Source organism: Sprattus sprattus, assembly GCF_963457725.1.
Source record: "Sprattus sprattus genome assembly, contig: scaffold_120, whole genome shotgun sequence".
In the NCBI taxonomy this organism is placed as follows: Eukaryota; Metazoa; Chordata; class Actinopteri; order Clupeiformes; family Clupeidae; genus Sprattus; species Sprattus sprattus.
The window spans coordinates 46473-61472 of record NW_027666944.1 but is presented as its reverse complement, the minus strand read 5'-3'; the positions used below and the strand labels follow the sequence as shown (position 1 = coordinate 61472).

Below are 15000 nucleotides of genomic sequence, written 5' to 3'. Positions count from 1 at the left end.
TCTCGTTGGTGCCGTCTAATTCAAGAGCCTGGAGACACACACACACACACACACACACACACACACACACACACACATGTATGTGTTTATGTGTCTATAAACCTGTATCATGTATGTGTGTGTGTGTGTGACCTGTATCATGTATGTGTGTGTGTGTGTGTGTGTGTGTGTGTGTGTACCTTGTCACAGTTCTCCAGTGTTTGGCTGTGTTCCTGCAACTTGAGGAAGCACATGGCTAGCTTGAGGTGTGTGTGTGTGTGTGTGTGTGTACCTTGTCACAGTTCTCCAGTGCTTGGCTGTGTTCCTGTATCTTGAGGAAGCACATGGCCAGGTTGAGGTGTGTGTGTGTGTGTGTGTGTGTGTGTGTCTGTGTGTGTGTGTGTGTGTGTGTACCTTGTCACAGTTCTCCAGTGCTTGGCTGTGCTCCTGCATCTTGAGGAAGCACATGGCTAGGTTGAGGTGTGTGTGTGTGTGTGTGTGTGTGTGTGTGTGTGTGTGTGTGTACCTTGTCACAGTTCTCCAGTGCTTGGCTGTGTTCCTGCATCTTGAGGTAGCACATGGCCAGGTTGAGGTGTGTGTGTGTGTGTGTGTGTGTGTGTGTGTGTACCTTGTCACAGTTCTCCAGTGCTTGGCTGTGTTCCTGTATCTTGAGGAAGCACATGGCTAGGTTGAGGTGTGTGTGTGTGTGTGTGTGTGTGTGTGTGTGTACCTTGTCACAGTTCTCCAGTGCTTGGCTGTGTTCCTGTATCTTGAGGAAGCACATGGCCAGGTTGAGGTGAGCAGCGAGTCTCAGGGCTTTGGCCTTCTCCTCGTCCTCCCCCTTCAGAGACGACTCATGCTCCAGCCACGAGATGATCCGCTTGTACTGCACAGACGCCTGCTTGTACTTACCGTCCTACACACACACACACACACGCACACACACACACACACAGAGACACCGAACAAAACATTAGACGAACACCACACCAGATAAAACAAACTCATCACCACACCAGAACTTACACACACACACACACACACACACACACACACACACACACACACACACTAGGGCCCGACCGATATGGTTTTTTCAGGGCCGATACCGATACCGATATTTATGAAAATGGGAGGCCGATAACCGATATGTGCAACCGATAAATAGAAGAAAAAAAATTCTCAAATAAATTAAAAACGGCACACACTGACTCGGCTGCAAAATTGGTTGTGGAAATGATATGAATTTATGGAAAGTATGGCCGTGTGTGTGTGTTTGTGTGTTTGTAAAGGGACGGATGTTTTGTTGTTGTTGTTCATGTGAACATTGTAACCTTTATGTATGTCCTGAATGTATAAAATACATTTTTTATAAAAATAAAATAAAATAAAAAAAAAAGTATGGCCGATACTGATATCGCCAAAATGTTAAATATCGGCCCGATATATCGGTGCGGCCGATAATCGGTCGGGCCCTAACACACACACACACACCATGAACCACACACACACACTCACACAATTATTCTAGAATTTCGTTAATTTCAGAAGCAGAAGTTCAATGAACCTTGGAATTGATGAAGAAGCTATTTTTGAAAAAGTGTGGTCTGTAGCATAAACTGAATGCCAACAGCACCCTCTAGTGGATTTAAAACAAAACTGCAGGACAGATGAATTGCATTGGCATGGTAAACGAGGAGATGCTTTTTCTTTGTGTCTATTCCTCACTGTATGCCTTCTTCCATATAAAAGATACTGACTTAATGGATTAAAAAAAAAAAAACACTCAGAATTTAGGCATTCTTGTCACTTGATTCCATTAGATAATTTCTCACCATTCAATCACGGAGATCTGGGCCTAGTTCGTCGTTAGTGCTTAAGTTAAGTAGTCTGGGAAGTCCCGCCCCTCTTCTCCGGCCAATTTGATTTAGCCTCTGAAGGGGGTCTGGCAAACTTAGGATAGCAGTTCACTTCAAGATTTCCAGAATCCTTGGAGCCAATCACAAACTGGCTTTTGGCTACCTGGCGCGCCATTGGCGGATTTAAAATAACCACGTCTACCGTAACAAAAGCGAAACTTAGGAGAAAAGCACAGTAAACTATATACTGCTCTCGCGGCTGTCTTGGATGATTTCAAAGGCAAGTTTTCTTTGAAAATAGAACAGAAACCTGCTCTGGAACAATTAATACAGAAAAAATATGTGTTTGCTTTATTACCGATCGTTGTATCGTTGGTCTGATTGGTTAAAGGCGTGTCCAATTACGTGAGTGAAGTGGACCTCCATTGAGGAGCTGGCCAGACTAACTGAGCAAATGAAATGCAGTGAAGGGGCGGGGAATGCAGTGAAGGGGCGGGGAATGCAGTGAAGGGGCGGGGAATGCAGTGAAGGGGCGGGGAATGCAGTGAAGGGGCGGGGAATGCAGTGAAGGGGCAGGGAATGCAGTGAAGGGGCGGGGGATGCAGTGAAGGGGCGGGGGATTCCCAGACAATAAGTTAAGTGGAACAATTGTCCCATTATCCAGTGTGAATAACCCAGATGACTGAGGACAGGATATATCGCTTTTAAAGAGAACGTCCTACTTCAAAAGGTGGAAGAGCGATTTGTCCACCCCTTGTGTGTGTGTGTGTGTGTGTGTGTGTGTGTGTGTGTGTGTGTGTGTGTGTGTGTGTGTGTGTGTGTGTGTGAGCTTCACCTTAAAGTACTGTGTGCCCTTGTCCTTAATGTGTGTACGTGAGTATGAGTGTGTGTGTTTGTGTGTGAGTGGTGTGTGTGTGTGTGTGTGAGCTTCACCTTAAAGTACTGTGTGCCCTTGTCCTTAATGTGTGTACGTGAGTGTGTGTGTGGTGTTTGTGTGTGTGTGTGTGTGAGCTTCACCTTAAAGTACTGTGTGCCCTTGTCCTTAATGTGTGTACGTGAGTGTGTGTGTGGTGTTTGTGTGTGTGTGTGTGTGTGTGTGAGCGAGCTTCACCTTAAAGTACTGTGTGCCCTTGTCCTTAATGTGTGTACGTGAGTGTGTGTACGTGAGTGTGTGCAGAGATGGGCAAAAATACATCAAAATGTATTTTGATACAAAATACAAAATACCCTTCAAATAAATGTATCAAAATAAAATACAAAATACTGTTGCCAGAAAATGTAACAAAATACAATACATGTATTTTGTATTTTTAAAATACTTTTTCTGAATTTTCAGTTTTCTCTCAATTTGGTATAGCAGAACATTCAGGTTTGGGCTATTCAGTGGCGTAACGTAGTTATCGCGGGCCCAGGTGCAGGCTATTATGATGGGCCCTTGTCAGTCTTGTAAGGCAGTGGTTCACAAACATTTGAGTCCGTATCCTTTTTTTCATGTTTGTAACCACCGCCACCACGCCCCTGCCCCCGCACACATATTCCGCCTATTACACCTGTCAGTGTAATTTTTTCGCTGAATATAAGTATACATCAGTATTTTTGGCAATGTGACTTGGCTATTCAGACTATTTAGATTGACATAAATATTTCTATGGGCCCTGGCTACGGGGCTAATGTATAATGTACAAAGCTCTGGTGAACCCAGTAAAAAAGGAAGAACAGTCACAGAATGTCAGTGTAACTAAGCAAAGCTATTAAAAGACAACAACTTGATTGATTTTGTATATATTTTTGCAGGCAGCAGCTGTGTGATTTTCATGTTTTCACAAAACAGGGCTCTCATTGCAATCTCTATGGCTTCCGGGAGGGCTATCTCCACCATGCTTTCGTCGTACTTAATTGCGTATAAGGACATCATACGGCTTTGATCAAGTCACATTTTGTCAAGATTGCTAACGTTCAGTGCAACAACTCGATTCGCTCTTTGAAAGAACCTCCTTTTAGTCGGTGTACTAATGAAGATAAATTGACAAGGATCAAGACAGGTATCTAAGTTTTCGACCTGAGCCCTGTTTTGTGAAAAAAAAAATTGATTTAACATGAGAGTCAATGAGAGAGATCTGGGGTGATTTCCTTTTCGTCCCAAAAAGGGGCGGGCCATAAGAAGCACCACTTTTTGCAAATTGACTGATGCCTGTTTGGACAATGACATTCAGAGGCAGATCAGATGGTTTAGTGGTAGAATCCGACAGAAAAAAAATATTTTTCTGCCTAAACACTGGAGAAAGTATTTTGAGTATTTTAAATACAAAATTACTCCACTCTAAAGTATTTTGTTACAAATTACATTCGGCTTTTTATCTGCCCTATCAAATACAAATTACAAAATACTCAAAAGTAAATTAACTAGTATTTCAAATACAAGTAATTGAAATACTGCCCATCTCTGAGTGTGTGTGTGGTGTTTGTGTGTGTGTGTGTGTGAGCTTCACCTTAAAGTACTGTGTGCCCTTGTCCTTAATGTGTGTACGTGAGTGTGTGTGTGGTATTTTTGTGTGTGTGTGTGTGAGCTTCACCTTAAAGTACTGTGTGCCCTTGTCCTTAATGTGTGTACGTGAGTGTGTGTGTGTGTGTGTGTGTGTGTGTGTGTGTGGTGTGTGTGTGTGTGTGAGCTTCACCTTAAAGTACTGTGTGCCCTTGTCCTTAATGTGTGTACGTGAGTGTGTGTGTGTGTGTGTGTGTGTGTGTGTGTGTGTGTGTGGTGTGTGTGCTTCACCTTAAAGTACTGTGTGCCCTTGTCCTTAACGATGCTGCTCTGCTCCAGCTTCTCATCCGTGTTCATCTCCCATGATTCCTTGGCCTGTGGAATGGACGACACATCAGACCAGACTCCTTCACAACGTCAACATTACTGAGTGGGTCACTGGATATGTGTGTGTGTGTGTGGTTTTACATGGGGAGTGTGTGTGTGTGTGTGTGTGTGTGTGTGTGGTTTTACATGGGGAGTGTGTGTGTGTGTGTGTGTGTGTGTGGTTTTACATGGGGAGTGTGTGTGTGTGTGTGGTTTTACATAGGGAGTGTGTGTGTGTGTGTGTGTTTTACATGGGGAGTGTGTGTGTGTGTGTGTGTGTGTTTTACATGGGGAGTGTGTGTGTGTGTGTGTGTGTGTGTGTGTGGTTTTACATGGGGAGTGTGTGTGTGTGGTTTTACATGGGGAGTGTGTGTGTGTGTGTGTGTGTGTGTGTGTGTGTGGGTGTGTGTGTGTGGTTTTACATGGGGAGTGTGTGTATGTGTGTGTGTGTGTGTGTGTGTGTGTGTGGATCTTTGGACTCTTCCTGGAGAGGATTGCCAGGATCCTTCATCACACCTTGTGGATCTTGTTAGTGAAGGACTTCTGAGACTGACTGGTCTGCTCATAATGCCTGACATCTTCATTCACTACTTTGACCTGACTTAATCTGCCCCACTCATCAATTGTATGTCCAATTCATACATTTAAAATGTGTCTGTGTGTCTGTGTGTCTGTGTGTCTGTGTGTCTGTGTGTCTGTGTGTCTGTGTGTCTGTGTGTCTGTGTGTCTGTGTGTCTGTGTGTCTGTGTGTCTGTGTGTGTGTTAGGGATGGGCATAATTAATCGACGATCGATTAATTGATCATAAAGAATTTTGTCGATGACATTATTTTTTCATCGATAAAACTAATGCACGTTCTGTTGCGTAGTGTGAGTCTTGAAGGAATGCAATGGATTTCGCTATGTGGCAGCAATTACAATTTTACCAAACAAGGGCAATGTTTGAAAAAACGCAACAGGCCTACTCAGTTACCTGCAAGTTTCCGTGTCTTTCAAAAGTAAACATGAAGAGGTCACGGCGTGTAGCGTGGGACCATTTTGATTAAAAAAAATGACTTAGTTCATTGACAACACTGCGAAGCTGTGTATTAGTACAACTCGGCCACAACTCAAATGATGTACCACTTGAACAACGCACATCCGACCATGGTTAGTGACAGTATACAACTAAGTAAGTATTAAACATTTGGAACCCACCATATTTATCAGCACTGTTGGAAATAGCTTGCCATTCTACCAGCCTCCATCACTTAGCTTACCGTGGCTAAGTTAGCATCCCTACCTAACCTAGGATTGCTGGCGAACTTGGCTTGAAGGATTCCAAAAGGTAGCCAAGCTAGCTAAATGGTTGTTTTAAAAACGTGTGCTTTAACAGTTAGTTACTAGTTTTCAATACCGTCCAGGGTTATTGTTTCTGGTTAGAAAACCGGGGAATGACATAGCTTGAAATTGGCACTGCTCAAGAATCATCTTAAAAGTTGACGTTTACTATCAGCTGTTATTCTAAGCACCTGGACTTGTAGGTTTAGGGCTTAACTATTAATATTCTCTTTACCGGTGAATTGAATGGCTTGTCGATAATACTGTTACTGGTTGTTTTAATTGAGCTTTGTTAATTAGCCTAATTCATTGTTAGGTAGGCTAACCGAGTATGTTGTGTTTATGAGCACCGGCTTCTAGCTGTCGGCGCCGCTGCTTAAGAGAACAGCAGCGCATATTTTTCAAGTATAACCATTAAACGGATCCGGTTTAACTGCCACAAGAGTTGTCAATCTTGTAATAAAGATCTCATTGAGGAACACGCTGTGTTTTATCTTTTTTCACTGCATTTTAATATAGCCTATAAATAGTGCATTTTTGATATAATTTTTTTAATGATTAATCGAAAATCGATCATTAATTCTCCCGACGATCGATTAAGACAATTTAATCGAATGCCCATCCCTAGTGTGTGTCTGTGTGTGTCTGTGTGTGCCTGTGTGTGCCTGTGTGTGCCTGTGTGTGTCTGTGTGTGTGTGTGTGTGTGTGTGCGTGTGTGCGTGTGTGTCTGTGTGTGATTGCGTTCTCACACCGGGGAGGTCATGCTTTAGTGGAATGAGATCCAAAGCCTCTCCCTCTTCAAACACTCTCATCAGAACAAAAGTCTGAAGTCTAGTTGTCAGTGTGCCTGGACTTTATTTAACCTCAAAACGTCATGAACTGAAACTCAAGGTTGTGTGTGTGTTTATCCAATCCAATGTTTATCCAATTTCTTAAATAATGAGTAACTGAGGCATATAAAAGAGGGTGTCTCAGGAGTGAGACTGACAACCTTCTACAACTACTACTACTGCTACTACTACTACTACAGAACGTCTGTGTGTCAGAGAGGGAGTGATGTTAAAGATGAGGGCTGTCATCACACTGATGGTGCTGCTGCTCTCCATGTGTGGATCTCAGATTAAGAGCATCCATGCTGAACTTCACACAGAGAGCCAGAGCACTGGGGCGTCTGCTGCTGAGCTCAGGGAACTCAGAGACATGGTAGTGGAGCTGAGGGTGACTCTGAGATTCACTCAGGATGATCTAAAATATAACAAAGATCAGCTGAACAAAATAGAGGGTGAAAATGATGCTGTGAAACAAAGACTGGTGGCCAGTGAAACTAAAGTGGAGGCTCTGGAAAGGGTGAATTTAGCACAAGAAGCAGAGATGACAGCTGTGAAGACCAGACTGACTGCAAGGGAAACTGAAGCGGTGAATCTGAGGAAGGAATCTGCAGCACAGACAGCTGATTTGAGGTCAGTTACTGAGAGACTGGCAGCCACAGAGACTGACATGGAGCACGTGAAGAAAGATACTGCAGCACAGACAGCTGATCTGAGGTCAGTTACTGAGAGACTGGCAGCCACAGAGACTGAAGTAGTGAATCTGGAGAAAGAGATTAGTGATAAACCCAAGGTGGCATTCTCAGCAGGTCTGACCAACTCAGGATACATAGAGTCTGGGGATACTGACCTGAACTTGGTCTTCACTAGAATCATCACCAATGTTGGACAGGCCTACAGCAACACAACAGGCCTCTTCACAGCTCCAGTAAAAGGAGTGTACTACTTTAGATTCACAGTTGCAGATCGTCTTAACGGACGCTATATGTATATCAAGATGTTTAAGAATGGAGAGCAGGTTATGTATTTGTATGAGTATGATACTGATGGTCATCGCTCCTATCTCTCCAGTGGTGTGACTCTGCAGCTGGAGGTGGGAGATGTAGTTAACATGCGACTCCCTGCAGGCTGGAGGCTCTATGATAATATTAATAACCACAGCATCTTCAGTGGCTTCCTGCTCTTTACTCTTTGAAGGGAACACACTGCTCAACTGCTCATGTTGTCAAATAAATGATATGCTTCATGATCATGTTCAAAATAAAGCACATTTAAAATGTAATCCTTCTGTGTCGTCATTGGAAATATTGAGCAATGCTTTATCAACACAGAAACATATTTACTGAGTGTTTTTCTTTAATCTAGAGTGTGGAACCAAGAGAGAACAGATGCAGCAAATGAAAAGGAGAGAGAGACAGAGAGAAAGAAAGTCTGTGTGTGTGTGTGTGTGTGTGTGTGTGTGTGTGTGTGTGTGTGTGTGTGTGTGTGTGTGTGTGTGTGGCTATTGGGCTCAAATACCAGCAGCAGTTCCCTCCCTCCAGTCGTCTCTGTCTCTCTTTCTCTCTCTCTCTCTCTCTCTGTCTCTCAGTGTTGTATCTCTCTTCCTCTTCCTCTTCCTCTCTCTCTCTCTCTCTCAAGTTCAAGTTAAAGATTGCTTTATTAGCATGAATGTCATTTAGACAGTATTGCCAAAGCTCAATACAAAACATATATGTAATATAAAAAGATATTACAACATACAAACATATAGATAGAGTGACCTTATGTGTGTGTGAGCGTGCCGGGTGGGTTTCTGTGGGTGAGTGTGTGGAAGTAAGTGTGTGTGTTGAACATAGATGTGAGATCTCTCTCTCTCTCTCTCTCTAGTTTGAAAGTGTCATGTTGATACGAGCACCGACAGGGACGTGTGTGTGTGTGTCGTGCACAGGAATTTTGAAAGACAGTTGCTCTGCCTTGGAAAAAGAGGGTAACACGTTCATTTTTGTCACCGCCGCTGCCAAGCCCCAGTCCCCTGATCGCAAATTTTGCCAATATCATTTTAAACTCTCACTAACCGCTGCTGCCACGCCCCCGTCCCCTGATCGCAAATATATATATTTCCTTCGAAGGGGCAACTTCAGTCGAGGAGGGCAAACGGGCAGTTGCCCAAGCAACCTTAGCCCACTCCTGTGCACGTCCCTGTGCACCGACATACTTGTAGACAGATTACTGATGTGTACGATGGGTATTAGGCATGACTTGACATTGAGAAAAAAAATCTCACTCAAATTTACCAAAGCTTGCAATCATATTTTCAGATACATGGTCAGTTTGACTGCGTTGGACATTTTGGAGGGAAATGGTTGGGGGTGGGAAGTTTCCAGCTTGCTGTCAGATTGAGTGCATGAGGAGGAGCTTGAATTTGAAGAAGAATTGGAAAAGCCTAAGTAATATTGAATGCATCATTTTGATATACGTCTCATAGAATATTAGACAGACAGACAGACAGACAGACAGATAGACAGACAGACAGACAGACAGACAGACAGACAGACAGACAGACAGACAGACAGACAGACAGACAGATGAATAGACAGACAGACAGACAGACAGACAGACAGACAGACAGACAGACAAATGAATAGACAGTGTTTCCCCTAGGTTTACAGCTTGGGGGGGGGGGGGGACGGAACACATAAATGAATTATGATGTTCATGTGTTTCTTTTAATGACAGCAGTCAATATAACATCTTACAGTAACAGTATGCAACAACTAGAATGCGTTTCGTGAACGAACTGCGAGAGAGTGCTTGCTCTGTTTTTCTCTCATGTTTGCTCGTTTATTGTGAAAGGGTCTAGTGTGTTCGTTGGCATAAAAAGTTAGTCTTCTCTTATAAGCCTAGTTAGTACATCTGATTAGAGCTAGCAACCATGAATTGCAGATTAAGGGGTCCCCTATCAGTGTTCATTTTGGCAGCTATTTTAGATTCAGTCTTAAGACAAAAATGCATATTAGTTTTAGTCACATTTAGTCATAGTTATCCTTCTTAGTTTAAGTCTAGTTTTCGAAAACTGAGCACACTACAATAGCTACGCTGTGTCCAGGTATCCTCAAACGTTTTTCAGGTAACCTAATGGTTCAAGGTCTCTCATGAATCATTACTCCCAGGACACGGGTTAATGTTAACTCACGCTATCGGTCCTCTCCAACCACATTAGCAACAAAATAAACTGGTGAGCTAACAAGTTAACCATTCTTTCAGTATAAGCTACTTTTGCATATCTACAACGTATAGGTCTAGGTAGCTTACGTTTAGCCCCGTACTCAGATATTACAGCTGCTTAACACAGCTAGGATAGCTAACGTTACTGTAGTAGGAATACAAGCCTTAACCCACTATATCCACACAACTAAATTCATGAATTACTTCAAAGGTTTACTTCACAACTTGAATTAAGGAAAATTATCCCCTGTTACGGCTAGCTGAAACTGCCAGTGGATACTCCCATGGATGGGAGACGTTAGCTGCTACGGCTAACACTATCAGTTTCCATTAAAATTTCAGTCAGTACACTGAAAATGCTGCCATTCAACTCACCTTAACGAAGTGGAAATACGGTAGCTAGGTTATAAACTGTAGTTACTCTGATTCTTTCTCAAAGTTGAATTGAGAGTGACAGAGAAATACGGTTCCTCTTATTCTTTTTCAAAGTTGAATTGAGAGGGACAGAGAAAATGCGGTTCCTTGGATTTGGCGGAGGTGTCAGTGAGAAGCACAGGTGCAAGCCAGTTTAATGAGCCTATTATGATGTCATAATGCACAGAGTTCTGCCATGCAAGTCTATGGAGAAAAAAGGGGATGAAAAAGAGGAATAAAAAAGGAGTGGCAAAGAGTACCGCCACAAAAAGTCATAGCGGCTTGCACCGGATCGAGCCGGACATTTCGGTGTTTGAATGGCGTCTCTATCTCAAACGGGCGAGGAGTAGTTAGCTGCAAGAAAAACGGGGAGAATAAATAAACTAGAATGCGTTTCGTGAACGAACTGCGAGAGTGTGCTTGCTCTGTTGCGGCCATGACAGAGAGAACAAGTGCCTTGGAATTAGTCTCTTCCCCTCCTAGTCTCCTAGAAGAGTGAAGAAAGTAAAGAAGAGTGGAAGAAGGAAAGAAGAAAAGAAAGAAGAGTGGAAGAAAGAAAGAAGAGTGGAAAGAGTGAACAAGAGTGGCTCTGGATAAAGACAGTAAAGAGAGAGTGAAGAGGGAAAATATTGAAAGAAGGAGAAAAAAAAGTGAAGCAGAGAGATGGAGTGTGAGAGAAAGTAGAGTGAGAGGGATAGAGAGAAAGAAGGAGAGAGAAAAAAAGTAGAGTATTTGCAGGGCTCTACGCTAAGGTTTTTCCCAAGGAGCACATGTGCTCCTAAATGAAAACATTTAGGAGCACACAAAGAAATTTAGGAGCACAGCAGGTTTTTTTTACGCGGAAGCAAAGCATGTCATACTCATTTGCGACCTATAGTTACAAACATTGTATTTTCCAACGTTTAACCCCATTCATGTTCAGTTATTCCAAAGCAATTTAGCTGGTAAATTGATCAAATTACTGCATTTGTTCATACAACGCTTTGGTTGACCTCTTTTTAATTGTTATTAGTAGTATCTTACATAGCCAGCTTTACTTAAAGTTTATTGTAAGATATAGCTTGTTTGACTTAATGCAGTTAGAGTTAGACTGTAGGTCTAGTATCTAACGTAAGCAACACTTTTACTGTATAGATAGAGAGCATGTGTATCACATTGGTTTATAGTCTGTCAAATTAGTTCTAGTTATTGGTGTTCGTTGGCATAAAAAGTTAGTCTTCCCTTATAAGCCTATAGTACATCTGATTAGAGCTAGCAACCATGAAAAACCTCTTCTGAAACTAAGAAGGATAACTATGACTAAATGTGACTAAAACTAATATGCATTTTTGTCTTAAGACTGAATCTAAAATAGCTGCCAAAATTAATACATCTCAGTGTTCATTTTGGCAGCTATTTTAGATTCAGCAGCTATTTTAGATTCAGTGCATATTAGTTTTAGTCACATTTAGTCATAGTTATCCTTCTTAGTTTCAGTCTAGTTTTCGAAAACTGAGCACACTACAACAGCTACGCTGTGCCCAGGTACATCCTCAAACGTTTTTCAGTTAACCTAATGATTCAAGGTCTCTCATGAATCATTACTCCCAGGACACGGGTTAATGTTAACTCACGCTATCGGCCACAACAAGTTAACCATTCTTTCAGTATAAGCAACTTTTGCATAGCCCCGCACAGCTAGGATAGCTCACGTTACCGTAGTAGGAATACAAGCCTTAGCTCACTATATCCACACAACTAAATTCATGAATTACTTCACAGGTTTACTTAACAACTTGAATTAAGGAAAATGATCCCCCGTTACGGCTAGCTGAAACTGCCAGTGGATACTCCCGTTACGTAGTGTTAGTTAGCCTTTAGCCCCGTACTCAGATGTTACAGCTGCTTAACACAGCTAGGATAGCTAACGTTACCGTAGTGGGAATACAAGTTTAGTGTAGTTACTCTGATTCTTTCTCAAAGTTGAATTGAGAGGGACAGAGAAATACGGTTCCTCTTATTCTTTTTCAAAGTTGAATTGAGAGGGACAGAGAAAATGCGGTTCCTTGGATTTGGCGGAGGTGTCAGTGAGAAGCACAGGTGCAAGCCAGTTTAATGAGCCTATTATGATGTCATAATGCACAGAGTTCTGCCATGCAAGTCTATGGAGAAAAAAGGGGATGAGTACCGCCACGAAAAGTCATAGCAACCTGCACCGGATCGAGCCGGACATTTCGGTGTTTGAATGGCGTCTCTAGCTCAAAAGAAAACTTGACGATAACAATACTGTGCTTCCCTTCGGGCAAGCACACTAATAAAGAAAACTTGACGATAACAATACTGTGCTTCCCTTCGGGCAAGCACACTAATTATACTTCAGGATTAGGGGTTAAAATAAGCAGTTTTACTTAAAAAAGAAGTATAATTTTACATGTTTTATGGTAAAGGTAACCTTAAATGAGCGTTTTTTTTTTTTTTTTAAATCACTATTATCTTTCAGGGGGGGTGGGGTGCCACCCTAATATCATTGTAGGGGAAACACTGATAGATATATAGACAGATTGAAAGAAAGAAAGAAAGAAAGCAAGAAAGAAAGAAAGAAAGATCGATTGGTAGATTGTATAGCCTAATTAAAGAGAAATAGCACAAGCGATATGTAATGCTTTCAAGCAACGATTTAAATAATCATGTCATAGAATATGAGAAAAATAGAGAGATAGATATGCTGATTTATTGGTAGATTTCATAGCTTAATTAAAGAGAAATCCTAAGTGGAACAACATCTAACTTGATAATTTACTCATATGCTCTTTTGGTTGGTTCAGCATATCCTGGCAATGTGTGTCTGTGTGTGTGTCTGTGTGTGTGTGTGTCTGTGTGTGTGTCTGTGTGTGTGTCTGTGTGTGTGTCTGTGTGTGTGTCTGTGTGTGTGTGTGTCTGTGTCTGTGTGTGTCTGTGTGTCTGTGTGTGTCTGTGTGTGTCTGTGTGTGTCTGTGTGTGTGTCTGTGTGTGTCTGTGTGTGTGTCTGTGTGTGTGTCTGTGTGTGTGTCTGTGTGTGTGTCTGTGTGTGTGTGTGTCTGTGTGTGTGTGTGTCTGTGTGTGTCTGTGTGTGTCTGTGTGTGTCTGTGTGTGTGTCTGTGTGTGTGTCTGTGTGTGTGTCTGTGTGTGTGTCTGTGTGTGTGTCTGTGTGTGTGTCTGTGTGTGTGTCTGTGTGTGTGTCTGTGTGTGTGTCTGTGTGTGTGTCTGTGTGTGTGTCTGTGTGTGTGTCTGTGTGTGTGTGTGTGTGTCTGTGTGTGTGTGTGTGTGTGTGTCAGTGTGTGTGTCAGTGTGTGTGTGTCTCTGTGTGTGTGAGAGCAGACTGCTGCATGTGTGTGATTGCGTTCTCACACCGGGGAGGTCATGCTTTAGTGGAATGAGATCCAAAGCCTCTCCCTCTTCAAACACTCTCATCAGAACAAAAGTCTGAAGTCTAGTTGACAGTGTGCCTGGACTTTATTTAACCTCAAAACGTCATGAACTGAACTCAAGGTTGTGTGTGTGTTTATCCAATCCAATGTTTATCCAATTTCTTACATAATGAGTAACTGAGGCATATAAAAGAGGGTGTCTCAGGAGTGAGGCTGACAACCTTCTACAACTACTACTACTGCTACTACTGCTACTACAGAACGTCTGTGTGTCAGTGAGGGAGTGATGTTAAAGATGAGGGCTGTCATCACACTGATGGTGCTGCTGCTCTCCATGTGTGGATCTCAGATTAAGAGCATCCATGCTGAACTTCACACAGAGAGCCAGAGCACTGGGGCGTCTGCTGCTGAGCTCAGGGAACTCAGAGACATGGTAGTGGAGCTGAGGGTGACTCTGAGATTCACTCAGGATCAGCTGAACAAAATAGAGGGTGAAAATGATGCTGTGAAACAAAGACTGGTGGCCAGTGAAACTAAAGTGGAGGCTCTTGAGGCAGAGATGACAGCTGTGAAGACCAGACTGACTGCAAGGGAAACTGAAGTGGTGAATCTGAGGAAGGAATCTGCAGCACAGACAGCTGATTTGAGGTCAGTTACTGAGAGACTGGCAGCCACTGAGACTGAAGTAGTGAATCTGGAGAAAGAGATTAGTGATAAACCCAAGGTGGCATTCTCAGCAGGTCTGACTAAAAAAGGATACATATCGTCTGGGGATACTGAGCTGAACTTGGTCTTCACTAGAATCATCACCAATGTTGGACAGGCCTACAGCAACACAACAGGCTTCTTCACAGCTCCAGTAAAAGGAGTCTACTACTTTAGATTCACAGTCACAGATCATCTTGATTCACGCTATATGGATATGAAGATGTTTAAGAATGGAGAGCAGGTCATGGAGTTGGATGCGTATGATACTGATGGTTATCGCTCCTATCTCTCCAGTGGTGTGGCTCTGCAGCTGGAGGTGGGAGATCTAGTTAACATGCAACTCCCTAAAGGCTCCAGGCTCTATGATGCTTTTGATAACCACAACACCTTCAGGTGGCTTCCTGCTCTTTACTCTTTGAAGGGAACACACTGCTCAACTGCTCATGTTGTCAAATA

General features: G+C 42.7%; 1 protein-coding gene across 1 annotated transcript in view; it reads right to left on the bottom strand.

Moving 5' to 3' along the window:
* Positions 1–15000, bottom strand: part of fkbp4 (FKBP prolyl isomerase 4) — a 36469-nt gene that overhangs the window by 3093 nt on the left and 18376 nt on the right. The window contains exons 7-9 of the mRNA XM_080860948.1: positions 4612–4695; positions 710–895; positions 1–28 (exon numbers count right to left, since the gene is read on the bottom strand). The exon at positions 1–28 is cut by the window's left edge and continues 116 nt beyond it. Coding sequence (XP_080717074.1) covers positions 1–28; positions 710–895; positions 4612–4695 — 298 coding nt within the window. The remainder of the gene's footprint in view (positions 29–709; positions 896–4611; positions 4696–15000) is intronic.